This window comes from Oryzias latipes, chromosome 11 (genome assembly GCF_053564925.1).
Source record: "Oryzias latipes strain Hd-rR chromosome 11, Olatipes_Hd-rR_3.1".
Classification (NCBI taxonomy): Eukaryota; Metazoa; Chordata; class Actinopteri; order Beloniformes; family Adrianichthyidae; genus Oryzias; species Oryzias latipes.
The window spans coordinates 1,644,890-1,667,479 of record NC_136247.1 but is presented as its reverse complement, the minus strand read 5'-3'; the positions used below and the strand labels follow the sequence as shown (position 1 = coordinate 1,667,479).

The 22,590-nt window shown below is 47.1% G+C and overlaps 3 protein-coding genes across 6 annotated transcripts; 2 read left to right on the top strand and 1 right to left on the bottom strand.

Moving 5' to 3' along the window:
* Positions 1–439: 439 nt before the first annotated feature.
* maco1a (macoilin 1a) lies at positions 440–8,090 on the bottom strand. Its single transcript, XM_004074422.5, has 11 exons — positions 7,804–8,090; positions 6,597–6,738; positions 6,383–6,509; positions 6,140–6,263; positions 5,855–6,033; positions 4,252–4,789; positions 3,991–4,149; positions 2,404–2,586; positions 2,203–2,323; positions 1,961–2,135; positions 440–1,750 (listed from the first exon to the last, which is right to left on the bottom strand). The coding sequence occupies exons 1-11, from the start codon at positions 7,881–7,883 to the stop codon at positions 1,548–1,550; spliced, it is 2,031 nt and encodes a 676-aa protein (XP_004074470.1). The 5' UTR covers positions 7,884–8,090; the 3' UTR covers positions 440–1,547.
* On the top strand, positions 8,041–14,487 carry srfbp1 (serum response factor binding protein 1). Of its 2 annotated transcripts, none has more exons than XM_004074425.5 (3): positions 8,041–8,179; positions 8,846–9,250; positions 11,896–14,487. In XM_004074425.5, exons 2-3 carry the CDS (start codon positions 8,846–8,848, stop codon positions 13,123–13,125), a joined length of 1,635 nt encoding a protein of 544 aa, XP_004074473.1. In that variant the 5' UTR covers positions 8,041–8,179; the 3' UTR covers positions 13,126–14,487. The 2 variants fall into 2 exon arrangements, with proteins under 2 accessions (XP_004074473.1, XP_078810655.1); XM_078954529.1 differs by lacking the exon at positions 8,041–8,179 and adding an exon at positions 8,362–8,498.
* A 132-nt stretch (positions 14,488–14,619) lies between these two features.
* Positions 14,620–22,220, top strand: e2f3 (E2F transcription factor 3). 3 transcript variants are annotated; one of them, XM_078954531.1, is made up of 7 exons: positions 14,620–14,759; positions 16,763–16,827; positions 17,019–17,226; positions 20,631–20,762; positions 20,855–20,969; positions 21,045–21,240; positions 21,399–22,220. In XM_078954531.1, the coding sequence occupies exons 1-7, from the start codon at positions 14,749–14,751 to the stop codon at positions 21,560–21,562; spliced, it is 891 nt and encodes a 296-aa protein (XP_078810657.1). In that variant the 5' UTR covers positions 14,620–14,748; the 3' UTR covers positions 21,563–22,220. The 3 variants fall into 3 exon arrangements, with proteins under 3 accessions (XP_078810657.1, XP_078810656.1, XP_023816005.2); XM_078954530.1 differs by having other exon boundaries at positions 21,312–22,220; XM_023960237.2 differs by lacking the exon at positions 14,620–14,759 and adding an exon at positions 15,012–15,179 and having other exon boundaries at positions 21,312–22,220.
* Positions 22,221–22,590: the final 370 nt, after the last annotated feature.

Genomic DNA, 22,590 nt, shown 5'->3' with positions numbered 1-22,590 from the left:
TAAGAAGATGGCTCCCCACAGTAATTCATGCTTTTTTTCCTGGTTTTGTTTCTGTTATTTAGATTCTAGTCTTATCTTTCTCATCTCCTCCTGGCAATAATGTTTGATGTTTGAATGTAGGTTTGAACGTTGACAAAAATCAGATGAAAATATTTAGCTTTTAGTCATTGAGATTTCCCTTTCCTTAATAATGGTGTCTGCAGGAATATTAAATCCAGTTTTGTTCATATCACAGACGTATCGGCTCATGCAGTCATTGAATGGAGCATGCTTTGGTTAGAAGTCTAAATGCTCCGAGTGGCGCCTGAACGCCACATCAGAGAGATCGTCTTGTAATTGGGTGACACAGTCAGCCAAGTGTGAGAACCAGAGGCCCTCTGAGGCGCCCTCGTGTGGCCGGCTTTGGGAAGGCAAAGAGGCAAACATGAGACCCAACAGCTTCTGAAGCCACCGGCAAAACGTCCTTTAATGGTGAAGATCAAAGGAAACGTGGGACACGCCCACCATTACTTCAAGAACACAAAGGTGGTGGGACCATGAGATCAAACAGAAACTTTCCTTCACTTCCTTCTACAGAACCTGGAGAACTGAAGTCACAATGACCCCCCCCCACCCCCCCCCCGTGCCTATGTTCCCAAAACACAACATTCACAAAATCTTTTCTAGAAAAACACAGCAAAACAGGATGACAAATATCACCCAAGTGCCACAAATAAATAAGAGTGCAACTGCACAATCAGTCCAGCGGTCATCTCGCCACGGCGAGCAGTGGACCGTGTAAACGTATGAAGATGCTCCAATGACACGGAAGTGGCACGCCAGCGACATCCACCCCAGGACGGATGGAAACCAACCAGCAGAACGCCTGTGGAGCGGGAGACCGTCAGGTGAGCTGGGATTTGAACCACATCAGACTACAGTCCTGCAGCTTCACAGGTCTGACTCCACCCTCGTCTAGTAATACTGACACAACGAACACACCAAAGGCAGGAATGTAAAGAATGAACAGCCAACTGATCCTCCAGCCTTTCATGTAGTTCTGCATCTTAAAAAGTGAAAATGCAAGGCACTGTAAAATCTGGAGACGGTGGTAACAACCAGTTACATCGACATCAAGAAATCCAGCAGGAAATCTGGCCTTCAGGGTCAATTTGGTCCAATGGTGCTGCAGTATGTAGGCAGTGCCAGTGTGGCGTTAGCGCTCCTCCCACTTCCTGTGGATGCTGGCGGCCTCCAGCTGGATCTGAGCCTCTGAGGAATGGTTGCTCTCTATCACTTATTGGAGGAAACGGGAACTTTTTTACATTCGAGCTGCTCCCAGGGGGCTGTCATTCTCTACTTACGAGGGGTTCACCTCCTCCTCCTCCTCCTCCTGGGAGTCCCTGCATTGTGGGAGGGGCTGTAAAAGGAGGCCTGAAGGGACCAATCATTTGGCTGACTCTTCTTTTCGTTTCCAATCCCTTCAAAAGAAACAGTTTTTCTAACAAAACTCAGGCCACAGAAAGATCGGGCGGACTGAAGCCCAGCCTCAGGACAGCGCCTGTCGGTCACTTCTTGAGGGGCTGGTAGACTGAGGCGTTGGGATCCAGCGTAGAGGGACTATTGTCCATGAACTTAGAGGAGTAGTGGGGGGTTACGGGGCTGAGGTTGCCCCCGTCTGACGAGTAGGACAGACTGGGCATGACTGCCATCACCTCTGCGATCTTCTGCTTCAGCTCTGCGATCTCCTGCTCCCTCTGGTGGATCTGACCTGCATTACACAGAACCGACAATCATCCTTCTGTTGGACTCTCTTTGCAGCATGGGGGGGGCATTACCGCCCCACCAAGTCCTGGACCCAACACCATAATGGGTGTGCAGTCCTGCCCTCCTCACTGATCCAGGTGACCATTGCCCTGGATGCAGGGCTAATAATGCCAATGGGGTTCAGAGAGGGGCCTACAGCCTCACCATCCTCTACCTTGTGCTATCTCCAGCTGCCTCTTGGCGTCTCCCAGTGCAGAGAAGAGGTCCAGTTTGATCCTGGTCTCGGCACTGAGGCTGTTCTCCAGGTGCTGGGTCTTCTCCTGCATGGCTGACAGGGCTGACATCAACACCTCCGTATCCTTTTCATTCTCCTTGCACTTGTGCAGCTCCTTCATGGGGCAGAAATAATTAGATTCCTCTCTGCTCAGAGGGGCGGAGCATCATGCACAGACTCACCTGACACCTCCCTTCCAGGTCTCTAATCCGCTCCTCCTTCAGCTTCATGTCCACGCTCAGCTTCTTGCAGTCCGTCTCCAGCTCTCTGATCCGACTGCGCAGAGGGTCCGTGGACTCCACTCTGAGCAGAGAACACCTTTGTCACCGTCCCATCAGCTGATGAGACCAGCGGTCACCAACAGGACAAGTGCAGACTGTCACCTGGTAGCAGCAGCCAAAGCCACTGCTCTGGCAGCGGTGGCCTCCTCCATCTTCTTCCTCTTCCTCTCCTCTGTCAGCTGCTTCTCGGCCAGAGCTCGGGCCTCCTGCTCCACCTTCAGCCTCTTTTCCAGCTGGGAGATGGCCTGCTTGTCCTTCTGCTTGGCCTGGACGGCACCGTGGAGCCTGCAGTGATGAAAGTCAGGCAAGGAAAAAATCCCTGAACTTTTCTTTGAGCGATATGGCGGGCACAGAGCGAAATTTTGGAAAAATACGTGGTCTTAGATGCATTCTGGTGCATTCTGGCAGCTAGTTATTCACTTCTTTATCAAGAAACTAAGACTAATTGGAGCATCATGATTTGTCATTCAAACCCCTAGTTTGACTCTCCATTAAGGACTTGCTGGTCCTAAAAAAGAATTTGGAAAATTGCTCAAAGTAACACAATCCTACAATCTATGCTTTTCCTTAAAGCTGCAAAACATACAATTGCTAAAATATAGTAACATCAAAGCCCCAAATGGCAAAAAGAACACCAGTAACTATGATATTCTATGAAAATACCTCAGTTATTTATACATTATTTCTGCTTTAGAAATGACTGATGTACAACATCCACTTGCACTGTTTTCTCAAACTATAATTACATCAAAATATGGGATCTGCTTTAAACTATAATTCTATAACATAATACATCAATTCTTTAACACCAATACTAAGTAATCTGGGAAATATCAAAACAAACATACAAACTAAACTAAACATTGTAAACATTATTTTTTAAGGGAGTGCGGGTCCAAACCATCAAATACTTATAATTAATGTTAACTATACTGAACTAAATCATGGTAATTAGGAAATACAAATAAATTAGATAAAGAAATGTATTCAAAATAAAAACTGAAACTCAAAACTAAAATTGAAATTATTTCAAAATGTGGTTTTGAGATTATTTTACACAAAAAAGTATTTGACCTACACTACCTTAAAAATCTTTTTTTTCCAGCCAAGACCACTTCAATTTGTTTTTTATCGTCTTCTCACAACTGAGGTCGTGACCACGCTCAATAATGACGATGCCTGCCATTATTTTAACACAAATTTGATCGCAAACTCTTCAGATGTGTTTGTGAAAGTTTAGCGTGGGTCCGCCAGTTTTGGTCTCTAGGGAAGCGAGTCACGCTGACCACGTGGTGCAGACAGAGCCAATCAGACCCGTCGACGCATCCGAAAGCAACTAAAACGTCCCGTCATTGGTCAATTAGGCCGGGAAGACGAGAGATGGCCACGACCATAGAGGAAGCAATCTGCGGAGAAATATAGAAAATAAAGCTAAAATTTGCTGATTTCAGACCATTTTTTAATCCGGAAAGCGATTTGTCCGTAGAGATCAGGTCTTTATTTCCCGGAAAGTACGTTCGGTTTGCTCAAAAACCCGGATTTCCGGGAATTCCCGGAAGACTTTCATCACTGAGCCTGAAGCACAGACGGGGGTGTTCAGCCTTACGTGTCCCCCAAAAGCCTCACTGAGGACAAACACTTGGACCGACTGGAGCAGCGGCAGTGCAAGCTCTCAGCGGGGACACCCACTTGTTCTGAAGGAGCTCGTTCTCCTGACGCAGCTGGCCCAGTTCAGAACGGAGGCAGCGGTCCTGGCTGCTCAGAGAGGACAGCTGACTGCGCAGCTCCGACTCCAGCTGCCGGTTGGCCTGAATATCCGTCTTCAGACGCTTCACGTCCTGCTCCAGCCTTCAAAACAGAAGACAGCGTGACGCAGGAGGGCAGGAGCATCTGCCCTGGTTTACGTCCGTCACACACAAATCACAGAGGTGCTTGAACTATGTCCCATACCGCACCAGGGCGTCTGGCTTCCCCAGCTGGTTGTTGGGGATGCAGTTCTCCACTGGATCCCTCTGGCCTTTCCCCGCCCCCTTCTGCTTCTTCTCACTGCGATTGGCTGAGGAGCCTGTGGGGAGGCTGCCGTTTGCAGAGCTGTGATTCTGTGGAGACGAGTTGCTGCCTCCACTCCCACTGGTGTTTTTGTAGTTCTTCCCCACCACCCCCAATTCGTCTTTCTGAATGGAGTGAGTGGTGCAGTCCGCGTGGGAGTTTTCTCCTGCCAGCTCGTTGTTCAGCCTCTTTGCCCCCACGTAGTTCTCAATATACTCGGCCTCCTGCAGGCTGGAGTCCAGTGCATGCAGGATATTGTTGTTATTGATTCCAAGCAGACTCGGTTTTTTGCTGTCTCGCTCCTTGGTGGTACTGTCCTTCCCTTTCTCCCTGTACTCCAGTTCTGGGAGCAGGAGGGAAGAGCTTTTCTTTGCAGGCGGTCCTCCGTTCTGGGACACCGCTGTGGGTTCAATCTCTGAGCTCCCTTTGGCTACAGCAGCTGGATGAAAGCAGTTCAAGGACAATGTCAAACTCAGCTTCATTAGTAAACACAGCAACGCTAACATTTGTTTAGATGAAATATGCTGACTAAGCTTAGACAAACAAACATCTATGACCATCTATGGACCCACAGGAACCCACAGAACTTCAAAGCCAAACACATGTTTGAATTCAGAACAGGGTTTCCGGGACTGCAGGGTTTCTGCAGCCTTCTTTGCCCAGTGGTGCCACCTGCTGTTTGGAATGAGAGCTGCAGAAAGTCCTGAGCACCTTCAGTTGAACAGCAGCATGAAAGGTCCAGATGTGTTTGTTTGGCTCTCACAAAGTCTTCCAGAGTTCAGAAGGACCGTGGAGGCAGCTGGAACTTTGCTGATTCTGAAGAAGAATGAGTCTGACGGCACCAAGGAGGGACTATAGAGCAGGTTTACCAGTTCAGCCCATTTAGACTGAAACGGCACCATATATCAGAGATGTTCTGATCATGAATGAGACATGATCCAGTGATAAAGACAAAAAGCATCGGGCTTCTGCTGATGGTAACGTTCAATAATAGAAGATTTTAAAATGTCAAAATGTGACTGACATGAAGAAGTGTTGTTTTTTTGCTGCTTTGATTTATATTGAAAGCAGAATTGATCTGAATCTATCATTTTATGCTTTTCCCAGGGTATTTCTGATCTCATACAGGCTTTTCTGATGTGCAGGTCTGGTGATTCTGACTCTGTCTGTATTTCTTACAGTTGTGATTTGGTGGCTTTTGTTTTAGGCCAAAAGTCTTTTATGAAGTTACTAGATGTGAACTCAAAGCCAGACTCAAACCAAAGTACGCCCACTGCACCACAGTCCAGGGCCTTCAGCAGCCAGCAAATTATATTGATAGGTAAGGTTTACCAAAAAGGTTTCTTCAATCATCAATTCCATTTGAACTGATAACGATATCAGACTTTAGGTGTGTACAGAGATGTGTTCATGCAAAGTTTAGATAAAGGAAAAAGGAAGGAGCTTCCCATGCGGCCATGACTGGACTGCAGCTTCTGGACACCTGTGTGTTCCTGCGTCTCACCTTCTTCTGCTTCTCGCTCTTGTCTGTGCAGCATCTGCTGCTCCGGCGGTAACGCCTGCTGGAGCAGCTGCATGTAGAAGTCGTTCTCCTTCTGCACTTCCTTCTGTCTGCGCAGCCGCATCTTGTAACTCACGTAGCTCTTGAAGCCAAATCCCAGAGTCACCACGGGGTAGCCGATGCTGGACGGAGGACAGGCACATTCTGGGGTTTGCTCAGGCAGGAGACTTTTAAACCAGAACGTGGGACTGAGAGAGCAGAAACGGGGCAGCAATAAACCACATTTACCAGTGAGCAGCGAAGGGTCGACACAGGTCCACGTGAAAATTCTTCAGATCTTTAAAGCGGATGGCAGCTTCGATGTAAACAAACAGGATCCACAGGGACACCGTGGGTAAACAGACTCCTCTCTCTACAGGAGAGAAAGACAATCATTCTTAGCTCACTGTTGAAGAAAGTTGACAAGTTTTGTCTTATTTTCAAGAAAAAGGGTGTTTTAGCTGCCGGAGCAAACCCACAGCTGTGGCTAACCTGTATGCCAAACATACTGCACCCAAACGTAGGTGCTAGCAGCAAAAAACAGCCACTGAACGGGGATGAAGAGGAGGCAGATGATGTCTGATGTGAACGCCACACACACAAAGAAGACTGAGAAGGCCTAGATGGAGAGGAGAGACAGAGCAGAGGTCAATGGGTCCTTTTCTGAAGGGCCAGGACCATCTTACAGCAGACAGCAGGACCTCACCAGCCCCTGATATCGAAAGGAGTCGTAGACACTTCGGATGAAGAGCCAGAAGGGCCACAGGTACTCGAACCGGAATTCCAGGACAAAGTCAGCCAGCAAGACCAAGATCCACACGACCAGGAACTTCAGGTACAGAAACGTACTGGGAAGGAAACACAATCAAACCTTTAAATGAATATTACTGCAACATTGCTACATCCATTCTGTGATCCACATTTCATTTTTCCGTTTCAAAAAACGGATCTTTACTAAAAAAAGGTTTTTCACTTAGCGTCCAAACTGCTCAAAGCTGCAACTTTCATTGATAAATAAGGAATTCTTATTGCAAACCTGTCAGTAAATGCTGTGATGTCATATGTTATTTAATTGTTTAGTACGTGTCTGTATGCATTTTGTATTTTAATGTCATGGCTGAGGGACTATAAAAACTAGCCTTTAGTTAATTCTGTCTTTTTTAACCCGGTCTGACCATGGTCTCCTTTTAGGACAGGGTTAGATGGAGGAAGCTGATTCGCTGGATGAAAACTAACAGGAAAATTGTTTGTTTCCTGGACAAACTACAGATATTGATCAGCTACTCACAGATGTCACGAATCAAACTTCAGAACGTAAAACAATATTTTTATCTAACCAAGTCCAAGATTTAATGGAGATCAATGGGAATAGTGGATGATCTGGGTCCTCCTCCTCCTCTTCCTCGTCCTCCTCCTCCTCGCAGGCTTTGAGCGTTTTTCTGGGAGGTGTTCCACCTGCTCTGATCCAAGGAGGCGTGGAGAAAGCAGGAGCGCTCACGTTTGGACGTGCTGGTCAGCCAGAAAAACAAGCCACTCAACAGGCGTTTCAGTGAGGAGCCAGCGCGCCAGACAAAGCCCGGAGCGCGCGGGTCCGCAGCGCGTGCTCCACTGTCCCCGCCGAGCCGCGAGCGCCTGCTTCGAAACGGAAACCTTTGCGTCTCCGAACCGTTGACGGTGAAGGAGAACTCACACAGTCCACACACAATGCGCCGAACCGACGCCTGCGGGCTGTCGGCAGAATTACTCCCCCAAATCAAAGCATCATTAGCGGCGGTTAACGGTCACGGGGCCCGTTATTTTTGACAGTTCCGCTCAGAATCAAGTCAAATAGAGCCTGAGTCCTGACGGAAGCGCTCTGACACACAGGGCCGCCAGTGTTACACAACAATACGGTCCCCCGGGCCCTGTTGTACCTGCTATATAAACCCTCGCTGATTCGGTTCCGTTTTAACGGCCGTCGGAGTTTGCTGCAGTCCGCATTGCGCCGCTTCATCCTCCCCCCGGTGGTCCGCCTGAGAGCTCGCGGCGACGGTGGAGGCTGAAAACGTCATCCGCTCATCCTCATGTTCCCGCTCTTTGAATTATCCGCTACTGTTGTTGTTTTAGCCACATGAAACAAAGAAATAAATAAAAACAGTGCCCCCGAAGGCCCTCCCCTTTTCACGACACACTGCGTCGCAGCGCTGACGTCACGCCAGTGAGCGAAAGAAGCTCGCGGGAAACATGGCCGCCGCCTGTTAGTCCGATTTTGTCCCTAAATTTGGATTCATCTTCACGGTGTTTTTAACGGTAAGATTTGAAATTAGACTCTAGAATATTTCTTCTGTCTAAATCAGTGGAGTTTGTTGGAGACGCGCAGAGAATCCCGCCTTTTCCGCGGTATAGAGCGCTCGTGCTTTGGAGCCACGTTTGTTTTTTTAGTTTTACGTTTCCTGCAGAAGTGAAGGTCTCTGAGATTTCCTCTAGAACCCCACTGACTGACTCGTTTCTGCTTTGACTGTTGGACCTCACAGGTCAACAGTTGATTTTTGGCCGTAACGTGACAAGCAGCACGTGACTGAGGGCTGTAAGCAGAGGAAATGACGGATGAGCTCAGGATCATGTGCTGGTAAACCTAGAAAAGAAACCGTAAGCGGCGAAGAAGAGTATCGACTCCCAGAAGAAAGGGATGATGGGGGATTCCACTTGGGTTGTGAAGATCAACCTGCCTGCACCTGATCAGGAGTTTGTTCAAACTGCTCTTAACCTCCAGGGAGTCATTTTGACGTTTCCTGTCTAAAGTGTTCTTGTTATTGCAGTAAACTATCTTCCTCGTGATGTTATCCGTGCTGCGTGTCTGTGAGCTGAAAGCCGTTCCTGTCAGATGTTAAAGCTTAGTTCTGAAGAAGCCACCGGCTCCTTGGAGCGTTACACATGGTTGCAAATGCTGCCTCAACATTTGTTTGACTCCAACAGATGATAAACATCCAGGAGCAAATGCTGGAGCCACCCGTCCAAGACCAAGATAAGAACGAAGAGAGCGAAGAGGAAGGAGAAGAGGACGATGGTGACGAGAGGCAGGTGGAAGAATCATTCAGCAAAGATCATGACAGACCAGAAGAGCCGCGTGGTTTGGAGGAGGAGGCAGCAGCCACAGATATGCAGGAGAAACATCCGCAGGTCCTGAATCTCAACAATGAAGTAGTGAAGATGAGGAAGGAGGTGAAGAGGGTCAGGGCTTTGATCATCAGGAAACTGGCACGTCAGATAGCCGCCCTGAAGAAGAAGAAGGGGAAAGACACGGAGATGGAGCGACATCAGAGGAGAGCTGCCAGACTGCTGGAGGAGGTCCACATCATGAAAAGCCTTCCAGCAGACCAGGTAGGTTTGTCTGCTTCCTGTCAGCAGATCAGTCACTAAAGACCCATCCAGAGAAAGTCCTGTTTCTGCTGTGTTTACATGTTCTTGTAGCATTTTCTCCTGATCATACAGTGGGGCAAGAAAATATTTAGTCCACCACCAACTGTGCAAGTTTTCACCCTTAAAAAGATGAGAGAGGCCTTTCAATGTAATCACAGGTATACTTCATCTATGAGAGACAAAATGAGAAAAAAGATCCAGAGAACATCAATGTATAAAGAATATATGTGTGAATTATGGTGGAAAATAAGTATTTGGTCAATAAAAGTTCAACTCAATCCTTTCTTCTACAGCCTTGTTGGCAATGACAGCTGTCAAAGGTTTTCTGGAAGTCTTCACAATGACAGAGGTTTACACTTAAAATCTGACCATACACGACTACATTCATTCTTTCCTCTACATGGATCAGTCGTCCTGGTCCCTTTGCTGAAAAACAGCCCCAAATCATGATGTTTCCACCTCCATGCTTTACAGTAGGTCTGGTGTTCTTTAGACCAGTGTTTTTCAACCTTTTCTGAGCCACGGCACACTTTAACCTTAAAAAAAATCCCGCGGCACACCTACATCCAAAAAAAATTAAAGGAGAAACTCTGTGTGTATTGATCTACAGCCCCTCCACAATCTCACATGCATTTTTGAGATAATTGTTGCAGAAAAAGCTGGAAACTGCAGCTGTTTTTTTCTAAAAGATGCAATAAAAGATAAGTTAGAAGATTTAAAAACAGTTTGATGTGTGTTCGTTGGTTTTTAAGACGTTTAACAACAGATCTCCTTGTGCGCTGTCACTCTCACAACCCAATGCATCATGGGAGATGTAGTGCATAAAACGGCTGGAGATCGGTTTTCGGAGCTTCAGTGTTTTGTTCACTTGTTCCACGGTCTGATACCGGATTCTGTGGAAAGCTACACCGCTAAAGACGAGCTTTAGCTGCTATTTTTGTTAGAACTGAGCGACTTTACGAGCTAAATCAGGACAAGGAAGTGAAGACTTTAACCACTTCTGATTGGTCAGACTGATGACATGTGATTAAGCTCCCCAAGAATGATTGGTGGAGACAGTTAAAGGGACGGGACTTTTCCCAAATACAGCCGGAGCTGCAGCTGAATCGCGGTACTGTACAGTCATTCTTATCAAAATGTCTTTAATAAAATAAAATAAACGCAAAGAAAAAGTATTTTAAGATCTTTTATATTCCTAACTCCTCAGTGTTTTATCAGGGCCTGTTTGGATGAACAAAGAGCTGAAATCTTGGAGATGGAAAATGTTGTTAGATCAGTGAATGAGGGCAATTTCCCACGGCACACTTGACCATCGCCGCGGCACACTGGTTGAAAAACACTGCTTTAGCTGCAGCTCAGCTTTCTTTCTCCTCCAAACAGTAGAGTTCTTACCAAAAGTTCTATTGTGGTTTCATCTGACCATAGGACATTCTCCCAATCCTCTTCTGGATCATCCAAATGCTCTCTAGCAGACTGTAGACGGTTCTGCACATGTACTGGCTTTAGCAGGGGGACACGTCTGACCCTGCAGGGTTTGAGTCCCTGGTGGTGTAGTGTGTTACTGATGGTACTTTTGTCACTTTGGTCCCAGCTCTCTGCAGGTCATTCACTAGGACCCCCGTGGGGTTCTGGGATGTTTGTTCTTGTGATCATTTTGACCCCACAGGGTGAGATCTTGGGGGGAGCCCCAGATGGAGGGAGATTCTCAGTGGTCTTGAACGTCTTCCATTTCCTAATAATTGCTCCCACAGTTGATTGCCTGCTTTCCTGTTGCAGATTCAGTCTTCCATCCTGCTGCAGGTAAACAATTTGGTTTCTGGTGTCCTTAGACAGCTCTTTGGTCTCCATAGTGGAGTTTGGAGTGGGACTGTTTGAGGTTGTGGACAGGTGTCTTTCTATAGATAACCAGTTCAAACAGGAGTCATGACTTCAGGGAACCAGTGGAGGACAGAGGATCCTCTATAGAAGAAGTTACAGGTCTGAGAGAGACAGAACTCTTACTTGTTTATTGGTGACCAAAAATTTATTTTCCACCATAATTTACTAACAAATTCTTTAAAAAACAGACAATGTGACTTTCTGGACACCCCCCCCCCCCACCCCCCCCATTTTGTCTCTCATAGTTGAGGTTTACCTATTATGAGATTACAGGCCTCTCTTTTATCTTTTAAGATGGAGAACTTGCACAAATCGTGGCTGACTAAATACTTTTCCCCCACAGAATAAAAGATAGTTTCTGAGTTTTTCTTTATTTAAATCGTTGTGAATCAGTAGGAAACAAAAATGCCTTTAGAAAAAGCTTGTAGTTGTTGCGTACAAACTACCAACAGCAGGCGAAAGCCTATCAGGAGTTTAAATAAAGGAATGATGGGAAATGATATGAGGCTTACTCTGCCCCAGGAGTCCCGCCCAAAACTCAGAGGTGAATTTCTACTGAACTCCTGCTGCTCTGCAGAAACTCTGTCCTAGTGGTTACAAACAACATAACCATAACTAAAAGATCACTGTAAATAGATCAGTAGATTATTGGAGTGGGACTTTAATCTGCAAACTGTAAAGACGAGAATCTGATCATGAATTCATTTTACTTTGAAAATGATTGACAGGTCACAAAGACAGCCCTACAGAAGAACCTCAACTTTGACCAGGTGTTCAAAAACCCCAAGTCTAGCTTGACTGATAGAGCGGTTACTCGCATAGCCACCCACCCACAGTTCAGTAAGAAGATTGATGACATCAAAGCATCTGTGAAGGCCTTTGGGGTGGAGCGCCGTAAGGGAGGAGGCAAGGCCAAAGGTCAAAGAGCAACTCTGGAGTCTGCAAAGAATCACGAAGAACAGGAAAAATCAGGAAGTCGTCCCGTGGAATTGCCAGAAGTTGCTGATGGTAAAGAAGAAGTAGAGGAGCTTAAAGACATGAGTGACAGTAAAGCTGCAAAATCTGAGAAGAAAACCGAGAAAAGATCAGCCGATGCTGCTGCTGGTGCTGGTGCTGCTGCTGCTGCTGCTGCTGCTCCTGCTCTGAGCTCCAAACGGTCTTTGATCGGAGGACCAGAGTCTGTCCACAGCAGGGATGTCATCAGAATCCCTAACAGCAAAGCTGCTGAAAATGATTGTAATCTGCAGTCTGCCACTGTGCCCCCCCCGAGAAGAGCGGAGGACGCCAAGACTGACGCCGAGTCTGACGGTGAGTCAGCAGGCGGCGAGGAAAAAGAATACTTTGACGACAGCACAGAGGAGCGCTTTTACAAGCAGTCTTCCCAGTCTGAAGACAGCGAGGACGACTTCTTTGTTGGAAAAGTCAGCAAAGTGAAGAAAAGAAGGAAAAAGCCCAAAATGAATGAAGTGGAGAAAGAGCCTGACGTGAAGAAGGACTCATCAGGAGGGGGAGACAAACTCCAGAGGGAGCTGGACCAGCTGGAATCCAGGTTAAGACCTAAAACCACCACGCTCCAGTCTGTTTTCTGCCCCTCCTTGGCCAGGAGGAAGGGAGGTGGGGGCCAAGAGAAAAGCAGAGGGTTTGGGAAAGTGAAAGGCCAGAAGAAAGTTGATGGTTTTACCCATCAGCAGGAGAAAGCAGCATCTTCCAAATACAGCAAACCCTTCCCAGGAGGAAGTCTGCCTGGATCAAACACCAGGGGGTTTGCATCCTCCCAAAGAGGGGTGGGACGAGGCAGGCGGGAGGCTCCACGGCAGCAGGATCCAAAGGCGGGAGGCGTCTTCTCCTCTCAGCCAGCGCTCCATCCATCCTGGGAGGCCAGCCGGAGGAGGAAGGAGCAGCAGGGACAAATCCTGGCCTTTCAAGGGAAGAAGATTAAGTTTGATGATGATGACTGAGGCAATTCCATCACTAAAGACTAGTCAGTCCTATTGGTGATGGTTAGCATTCATAATCCCAGTGATTCCAAGCAATGGTTCAGATTCTGGATCTCCTGCAGAATCTGATCCTCTTTGTCTCCATCAATGCAGCCATTCTGTATTTCACCTCTTTGATTTGTTGTCTAGTGTTTTAAATGACTACAACATTTCACGTTCAGTTGTGTATTGATGCGTCATTGAAAGTCAAAACACCACAAAGCTAACCTGCTGTTTAACACCAACTAGGTGCTGTTTAGGTCCAGTGCACAGCGGCAAAATGTTTCTTTTTAATACAAATAATCTCCAATGGAATGAGGCTTGATGTCTTTGTGCTGTTGGCTGGAAATGCAGTGAATTCCCCTGAACCTCAAAGACAAAGCGTCGCACGGAGGACGCCATGCTCCACGATGGCGGGAACGTCCTCAACAAGCTAACGGGCGGCTAGTTTGTTTGCTGCATTAGGGGTCACTCCTTGGAGCACAGCTGTGCACCGTTGTGCTCTTCAGAAATGACTGTTTTTAATGATATGACCATATTGTGTTAATTTGTGCAGAGTTTCACCATTTCCTTTTCTGAATGGACTACGCGCAGAGCTGTGTGACGGATTTCCGCTCTTTTTCTTCCGGTTGTGGCTAACTGTGTACATCGACTTGGCAAATCTCTGTGTACTATTTCTGATATGGTCAAAGTTTTGTTATTTCTTAGAGTTTGTCGTTGCGTGTACACACAATGACATCCAAAGGCAAAGTTTGCCTTCCGTAAACAAGTAGACAAGGCTGCAGGCTTCCTTTGCTGTGTCCCAGAATGCTCCGTCACAGCTAGCTGTGATTCATTTGAAAGTTTCCACACTTTTTCCAAAGACTGTGACATGTGAGAAGTGGGTCATTAATATTCACTGAAGTGACGGACCACAAGGGTCCGCAGCCGTCCCTTTGTTCCCGAAGACCTGATCAAGCCTTCAAATCCTGGTGGGCACAAGCGTTTGAGGAGAGGAACCGTCCTGTTTTGAGTGGAACAACTACTGGCTTCCTCCAGCTGTCTGGGAACGAAGAGAAACGCAGCCGATGATGCCTGAAGATCAGCCAATGGATGTCGGCTGTTCTGGACACGACCGCTGCTCCACGGCTGCCCTGGATTTGGCTCGGAGTGAAAATCTGTGGACGGAAATGGCAAGACTCCCTACTTTTAGGAAAATACCATATCTACTGTTCTATTTGAGAGGTACCAAGCCCTCCTTCCCAGGTTTTAGTAACATTATTATTAACATTATTATACCTAATAAAGATTACAATTCTTGGTAGGTGCAAAAATAATTAAATTTCTTTGTGTCTGTTATTCCAATTTTTTTTCCTATGCCGTCATTTGGCTCCTGTTTTTTCCCTCTCATTTTCTTCCTGTAAGTAATTTAACACTAAATTGATGACAGTATTGTTGAGAGTATTCTATACGCCCCTCCCTTAGTGAGTGTGTATTTCAGAGTGTGTTCGTCCTCTGCTGGAGTTTGTGTTTGGTCATTGATAAGTTCAATATAAAACAAATTCCCGGGACAAATGGAAATGGCTCTGAGCAACAAGTTTGGCCTGGAGCAGTTTGCTTAATCTGATGAAGGCAAGGTAAGCTTTGCCTCAAAGAAATGATAAATGACGTAAAATAAATCTCAGCGGAGTTGGTGTGAAACGGAAGTTCTGATTTGGTTTTCAGAATAAAATTTCAAACAGTTCAGTAAAAGGGCTTGGGCTTTGGTACCGTACCCAGTTATGCAATTTTGAAAAGTTAGCTTTCTGGACTAATCTTTAACCCCTAAAGGTATCGGTGTTTGCGACAAGTTTATACCTTTGTTTTGAAAGAGAAGTGTTGTAAAGTTTGTACATCCGGTTACTTCGCTGCGTTTTCCTGTGACTTCCGGTTCGGAAGCCTCTTTCCTACAAGCTGGTGTCCACGCAGCTCCTTGTTTAGTGAAGTTGGAACCGCAGCAACACGTTGGGGAATAAACGGATTTGACCGACAACACAAAGCCGCTTTGCAGGCGCGAGGTGAGCGCGCGCGCGTGTGAGATGGGCCGAGCAAACCCCGCTAGCGAACATCACTTAAGCTAACCTGATGTAAACAGCAGCTCAAGACCTCCGTCCTGTTACTAATGTTTCCAGCAGTACTTGTAGAATAAAAAAAAACACTTCCTGTCAGAAAGGGTTTTCGTGGCTGTAAGTTTTAGCACGTGACTTCAGTTCAGTCGTGCTGTTGGTTATTGATTTTGTTAGGAGCTTTGGTGACTCCAGGCTCTGCCGATCATCCAGAAGAAGGGGGCCACCTACGGCGCACGTGCTGTTCCTCCAGAGTGACCCCCACCCTGAATGACCTTTAAAGGTACAGGGTAGAGCATGGGAAGCCACGTGACCAGGCTGGCCTGCAGCCGGAGAAGGAAGCACCAGGCTGAACATGCAGAGAAACGATGAGTCCAGACTCCTCATCAGCCAGAGGGATCTTTGGGTCAACGTTTGGGGAAGAGGCTGTTGTGAGGGGGGAGGTGGCATGATGATGAGGGACACGAGGTCTGTTCTCAATAAGGGACAACTAAGGAGAATGGATTTTGTGGCCATCGATCCCATACCTCCACAGAAAACCAGTCCCCCCACTGAGGGATTCATCAGAGACCGCCTCCACAATGGGGGAGTGGTGAGGACAGCAGTCCTGACTCCAGTCCCATCAGCATGAGGGGTCGGACGCTAGTAGAAATGTTCACACTGGACAGATAACAACACCTGGACGGTAACCTGGAGGTGGGCAGGCATGTTGACTAGAGTTTACTCCGCCCACCTCAACACAATGGGGCGGGACTAGATGAAGTGAGAATTTTGCTGTGTTGCTGTGTTCCATAAGGAACACTTCCCTGACCGTGCTTTTTGACAGTAGGAGGAGAAACGTCAGTGTTTCTGAACCAGAGCGTACATGAGATAAGATCAGGAGTCACTGGGAAGTTGCTTCCATCTGAAACCAGCCTCCGGTGGCCATTTCAGGAACTGCAGCATTTAATACGACTGGGTTTGATTCAGATCTGGAAGCTCACATCACAGAGAGACAACTTGACTCTAAATGAAGGTTAAGGGATGGGATGGCGGCATAGTGACCGGGGTGAGGGGGAGGAGCCAGGCTGTGCTGGCAGAGGGTGTGGAGGTTTAACCCTTTAACACTGGACACGTTCCTGTGGACACTTGTCTTCAACCATTACGCCTTCAGCGTGAATCAGCTGATTCTGATGCAGCACTGCAACACGTTTTTACTGGAAGTGGTTGCAGAACAGCACCAAGCTGCTTTCTCCACTCCATCTGTAGGAATCCCGTCTATTGTCTCACGGCTGAAGAATGTCGACACCGACTGCAGCTGAAGCTCTGGTGTTAAAGGGTGAAGTGAAGGAACTGCTGAAAAAAACAAGCTGTTTGATGGAAATGTTGAGTTTTTTTAATTACCCATAAACCCACAAATGCATTTTCCTCACTTCTACGCGTCTATTCAAAAGTAACATGACTTCTGCTCAGAAGCACGTTCAATAGAAAGTTTAACAATCAAATGTCATTGCTGTTTGTTTATGAATGGGAGACGTGTTCTGCTCTTCCTGAAGGCTGGAGCTGGACGTTGTTTTCTCTCTGGACACTGAGGGCGATGGCGGCTTCCTGCAACCAGAAGGTGAGGCTCCGGGGACCCTGCAGCCGTCATACATGGAAACTGGGACGCTTTTTGGTGGTGTCCAGTTTTGGGCTATGCTTAAAAAGATCAGTGATGGATTACTGCCTCCGATCCATATTCCCTCTGATTGATTTAGCGGTCCTGATGGAGAAATCCTCTCTTTCTTTTCCCACGTGGCGGGTAACCTGCAGCCCCACACAGGTCGCGCTGCGACACGTCTCTGGGCCTCCTGACGCAGAAGTTTGCAGACATGCTGAGGCACAGCCCTGACGGAGTGTTGGACCTCAACGTGGTCTGCCAGAAGCTCGGTGCGCCCAAGAGGCGGGTTTATGACATCACCAACGTGTTGGAGGGGATCAAGCTCATCAGGAAGAAGTCGAAAAGTCACATTCAGTGGTTGTGAGTACGGCGACAGAAAACAGGCTTTGAATGGTGGTTTGAAGCTTCAGCACAGCAGGGATGTGGTGACATGCTGGGGGCTAAAGCTGAAGCCCCCAGCAGGAGGAGCGGTGGAGCATCAGCTCCACGCAGAAACAGGCTTTTCCTGCAGCAGTTCAGGCTCAGGTGGATCCGCTGGGCTGATCAATTCTTCCATCTGAAGCGATCCAGGCGTAATAGATCAATAGTCGAGCCATAAAAGTAGAGACCTAACGCATAACAGCAGTGAGGCCAAAGTCTGCTAGCTTGATGCTAACGTATGATGGAGTTTCCCATAGGATGTGAAAACATCATTACTGACTAAATGAACAGCTTCATAAACTCACAGGCAAGAATTGTCCAAACGCTTTTAAGGAAGCATGTTCTTAAAAGTAACCATTTGGGGTCTAAAACAACGATTCTTTTGCTCAAATCTATTCTGAAATAAAGCGTAATGCTCTAGAGCTCCACCTAGTGGCCAAACGGAAACACCCTCCAGGAAAAAAAAGAACCTTTATTTTTGTAACATGAGCGCGTTTGGAGCCTTTACAATAATCAGACACCATGTAATAACCATGGTTTGTTATTTCACTAATACATGTAACAGTATGTGAACTTTATCACATAGATATCTTCACATACAGATTATTAATGTATTTCGGCACAGAAATGTCTAAATGTGTAAATTCTAAATCAAATCGAATGGATCAGGAGAATGGAATTGAGTTCTACATTCCAGTTTCTACAGTCCCTGACAAAAGTCTTGTCGCTTCTCCATTTTGTAGAAACTAAAGCGTATAACCTCACTTTTAATGAATCCATTGGTTTTAGAAATGTCTCATATGAAAGCTAAAACCCTCCCAAATTATGTTCAATATACTAAAATAAAATTGCTTCACTGAAGAAAGATTGATCATTTAATGAACACAGAAAGCTCACATTTTGGCAAGACAAAAGTTTTGTCGCCTACAGAGTAACGTGAAAATTTAACAAATAATTTACTTCAAAAACAAAAATATGTTGCATAACATCAGTGAATTAAGTAGTGCTACTGTGAGATCCATATTTAATATCTTGTATGACTTCCATGAGCTTGAAGGACAGCATCCATGCGGTTTGACAACGATTCATACAATTTATAGATGAAGTCATCAGAAATAGCAAAGAAAGCAGTCTTCCATGCCTCCCAGAGTTCATCAAGATTCTTTGGTTTGGTCTTCCATGCTTCCTCTTTCATTCTACCCCAGACATGCTCAATGATGTTCATGTCTGGTGACTGGGCTGGCCAGTCCTGGAGCACCTTGAGGAACTTTGATGTAGAGATGGAAGTATGCCATGGAGCACCATCCTGCTGCAGAATTTGACCCCTTTTATGGTTGGGAATGGAAGAGGTAGCTAATACTTCTTGATATTTTAGGCTATTGATATTGCCTTCCACCCTGCAAATGTTTCACACCCCCCCATACTGGATGGAACCCCAGACCATGATTTTTCTGCCACCAAACTTAAATGTTTTCTGGGTGAATCTTGGGTCCATGCTGCCTCCAGTTGGTCTCCTGTGATGTAATTCAACTGAAGACTCATCTCCACCGTCTGCCACTTTTCCAGCGTCCATCCTTTTAGCAGGCTGTGGGCCTTGGCAAATGCCACACGGTTTTTCAATTGCCTTTTGTTTAGTGCTGGTTTCTGGGCACTGATTGGACCATGGAGGCCATTTTGAGACAGAATTCTACAAACTGTTCTGGTTGACACAGGGACTTGAGGTGACCAGGCCTGGTGGAGCTCTGCTGCAGTAGAAAAGGGGCTGGCCTTGGATTTTCCAACCAACAAACGGTCCTCCCGAGCAGTTGTCTTGCGGGGTCTGCCGGACCTGGGCTTGTCAAAAACATCTCCAGTCTCTTCCAAACCTTTTCTTCTTCTTTGTACTTGACGCTGAGACACATTGAAGGTGTCAGCCACCTCAGCAGTGGATCTGGTCTTCAGTCTCTTGATAATCAACGCTTTGGTCTCAGGGTGAATCTTAGGCATGTTGTCAGAGGTCAAGTTGCAGTTGATGTGAAGGCCTGGTGTGCTGGGGTTTTTTTTAGACACACCCACTAATTGATTGATCAGTAATTGATCACAGGTGAGGCTGTAATCTAGGATTGGGAGCATCATATGACAAGGCGACAAAACGTTTGTCTTGCCAAAATGTGACCTTTCTGTGTTCATTAAATGATCAATCTTTCTTCAGTGAAGCAATTTTATTTTAGTATATTGAACATAATTTGGGAGGGTTTTAGCTTTCATATGAGACATTTCTAAAACCAATGGATTCATTAAAAGTGAGGTTATACGCTTTAGTTTCTACAAAATGGAGAAGCGACAAGACTTTTGTCAGGGACTGTAGATAATCGAATCAAATCGATTCTGGAGATGACAGTGACACCCAGCCTAAAGGCTCGTACACACCGGGACGAATATTCGCCAGCCGTTTTTCGCCAGCGTTTTTTGTGTTCACACCCAGGCGATTTTCGCTGACGATGAGTGGAGTGAACATGCAATTTCATTCCCTGACATTAGATGGCGCTTAATGTAAACAGAAATACTCCTGTACACAAGGTGGCGCTGCGCAACTTTACGCTTCTTAAAGTCGCTTTTCACTCAGAAGAAGAGAGCAAGTATTTACGCGCTTGTCAGAATCAAACAAAGAAAACATGAGTATTTCAAGCATCAGTAGCTCCAACTGGTGCTTGGTTCGGGGATGTTTAAGAATGTCCGTCATTATTTCTTCGCGGCAGTGTAGACGCTACTTGGCGTCTATCTTCTTCGCTGGTATGTGTGCTCAGCAAGGCAGTTTTGTGTTTGAGCGCCCCCAAGTTGTGTTTTACCGTAACTTCAGAAGCTCCAGACACGTGTGCAAAAGCGCAATTCTCATTGGTCGAATAGATTTCGACGCGAGGCGTCAAAAAAATAAAACGAACCCGAGGCGTTTTTTTTTTTTGACGCTTTGACGCCTGGCGTTTTTTCGCGTCGGTGTGCACACTCTCGTTGGTGCCCTTTGTTTAGTCACGAGGCGTTAAACGTCGGCGAAAATCGCCGGCGAAATTCGTCCCGGTGTGAACAGGCCTTTAGGATCAGGTGTGTTCAGCCAATCAGATCAGCGGGTGCTGAGGGGGTGGGAAAGAATCCCGACAGTAGCTTTGAGATTCAGAGTTTGTCCCCCCCCTCATCCAGTCCATGCATTCACAGCATGAGGACAACCTGATGCAGGACGTTTGTGTAACAGTTGTACCTGTTTTTGAGAAAACAGACATCTGCACAGTCATCACTGAGGATGTGGACGTCCCATCATTGGGGTTTATTGGGAACAGTGGAAAGGCCTGATCTCTGTGCCTTGTGTGCAGGGGGGGGCATGTGAACCTGCTGGTGAATGGGAAGGTGAAGGCTCTGGAACAGGAGGAGAAGAACCTGGACCGCCTCATCCAGAACTGTGCCTACCAGATCAGAGAGCTGCGGGGAAACCAGCAGATGCACAGATATCCTTTCATCAGAAGATCCCGTTTCCTCTGTTTGGTCATGAAATCATTCCAGCAACCTCTTCCGTGCCCTTCCTGACCTCACGGATCACGTATGCCTATCTGACCTACAAGGACATCCGGGAAATTCCAAGCTTGAAAGAAGAAACGGTCATTTTGATCAAAGCTCCCCCAGAGACGACCCTCCAGGTTCCTCATCCAGAGGAGGTAAAATGCTCAGAAATGTTTCTGAACGGTGTTTTGGCTCCTTCACCAAAGTCCGTCTGTTTTCCTGGTGCTCAGAGCCTCCAGGTTTACCTCCACAGTGTTTTTGGGCCCATCGACGCTCTCCTCTGCTCCGATGAGCTGGTTCCTGTGGAGTCTGTTGGAGCCGGCCGCTGCTCCAGCCTCGCCGCCGGCAGGGAAGGCTCCTCCCACACACCTCCCTTCAGTCAGGTGTCTTCAGGAAGTCTCCTCCAGGTTTCACCTGAGACAACAGGTATAGTGACAGAGAAGCATCTGTTGTACGTGTCTATGAGACTCTTTTCACTAAAGAGCCCCGTTCTCCAGAAAACAGAGTCTGCCGAGTCCCTCATCATTCAGACCTGCAGCCAAAGCTGACTCAGCAGTTTCTGCCGCCATCCACCCCTCTTCCAGGCTCCGCCCAGCCGCCCAGGACAGATGGCCCAAAGCCCACGCCCACTGTGGCCATCAACGTTGGCGGGGAGCAGTACCTGCTGAGCCTGACGGAGGACGGCGGCATCGGCGACCTTTTCTCCGCCCATCTGGACCAGTCGCCCTCAGACGTCCAGCTTCTCTGACCAAAGCTTTGTGGATGACAGCAGAACCTCCACCCTCCTGGAGGCCAGAGGGGCTGTAGGTCTGAGGCTGTGCTGACCGCTGGTGGGGTTTGAAGCAAGTTTGAAGGCTGCAGCTGAAGTGAAGACCTTCCCGTGTTTGAGCACAGCCCCCACCTCCCCGAGAGACACAAAGTGTTGTGTTCTCCTGGTCCACACAAGGACAGAAGGCCATTCCAGAGAACCTCTGCTGCTAAGTGAAGCTTCATGGTGCTTCAGTCCTGATGCTGGACTTCATTCACGTTTGAATCCTTGAAGCTCCTCAGGTTCTTGCAGGTTTGAACCTTTTCACCTTGTCTGCTCTGCTGACTGGACTTTACATGTCCCCTGTGTTTCTGTGGTCCAATGCATGGGAGCCTTTCCCCACAGAGACTCAGAGAAGCCCCTGTTAAAGGGGATGGAGTGTGTGTGTGTGTGGGGGGGGGGGGGGGGGGGGGGGGGGGCACAGGGACACAAACATCTGAGATTGGCTTTTTGTACATTTCTATGAATTTTTATTCTGCTTTCTGGAACTCTCTTTGCACCTTCTACATTCAGATTTTCGGTCATATTCTTTGATACTCAAGTTGTTTATTGTGTCAGTTTGCATTGCAACATTAAAGAAACGGATTTTGCTGTTTTATCCTTCAGGAATCTCCTTCAGGTTCAAACCTGATGTTCTGTTTTCAAAAACTTTTCCTGTTACGCTCTGATTTCCTCAGTAACACTGCTGTGACGTCATGCTCCTCTCACCTGGACAGCACAAGTGTTGTGGAGCATGAGAGTTGGCCGGCAGACCTACTTTTCTGAGCTAAAGTTTCAGAACAAAGCTTTTCCGTCAGTTTGAAGTCAACCTGCAGTGTCACGTGTAGCCACTAGGGGGCAGTGAGAACTCACTCGGTGGTGTCGCGTGCTCGTGGCGTGTTCAAACTGAGAGGTAAACACGTGTTCCTCTGAAGTCCAGCTCTGGCCTGAATGGAGATGGGTGCAGGCATGGGGGGGTCCGCTGCTCC

Coding starts and splice junctions, on each gene's coding strand:
- maco1a (XM_004074422.5), bottom strand. CDS start 7,883: ATGAAGCGGCGCAATGCGGACTGCAGCAAACTCCGACGGCCGTTAAAA. Junction 6,510..6,596: donor CCTTTCGATATCAGGGGCTG/GTGAGGTCCTGC, acceptor CTCTCCATCTAG/GCCTTCTCAGTCTTCTTTGT. Junction 4,790..5,854: donor AGAGCGAGAAGCAGAAGAAG/GTGAGACGCAGG, acceptor GCTTTCATCCAG/CTGCTGTAGCCAAAGGGAGC.
- e2f3 (XM_078954530.1), top strand. Junction 16,828..17,018: donor CGGCTTCCTGCAACCAGAAG/GTGAGGCTCCGG, acceptor GGTAACCTGCAG/CCCCACACAGGTCGCGCTGC. Junction 21,241..21,311: donor GGTTTCACCTGAGACAACAG/GTATAGTGACAG, acceptor CCCGTTCTCCAG/AAAACAGAGTCTGCCGAGTC.
- srfbp1 (XM_004074425.5), top strand. CDS start 8,846: ATGATAAACATCCAGGAGCAAATGCTGGAGCCACCCGTCCAAGACCAA. Junction 9,251..11,895: donor AAAGCCTTCCAGCAGACCAG/GTAGGTTTGTCT, acceptor AATGATTGACAG/GTCACAAAGACAGCCCTACA.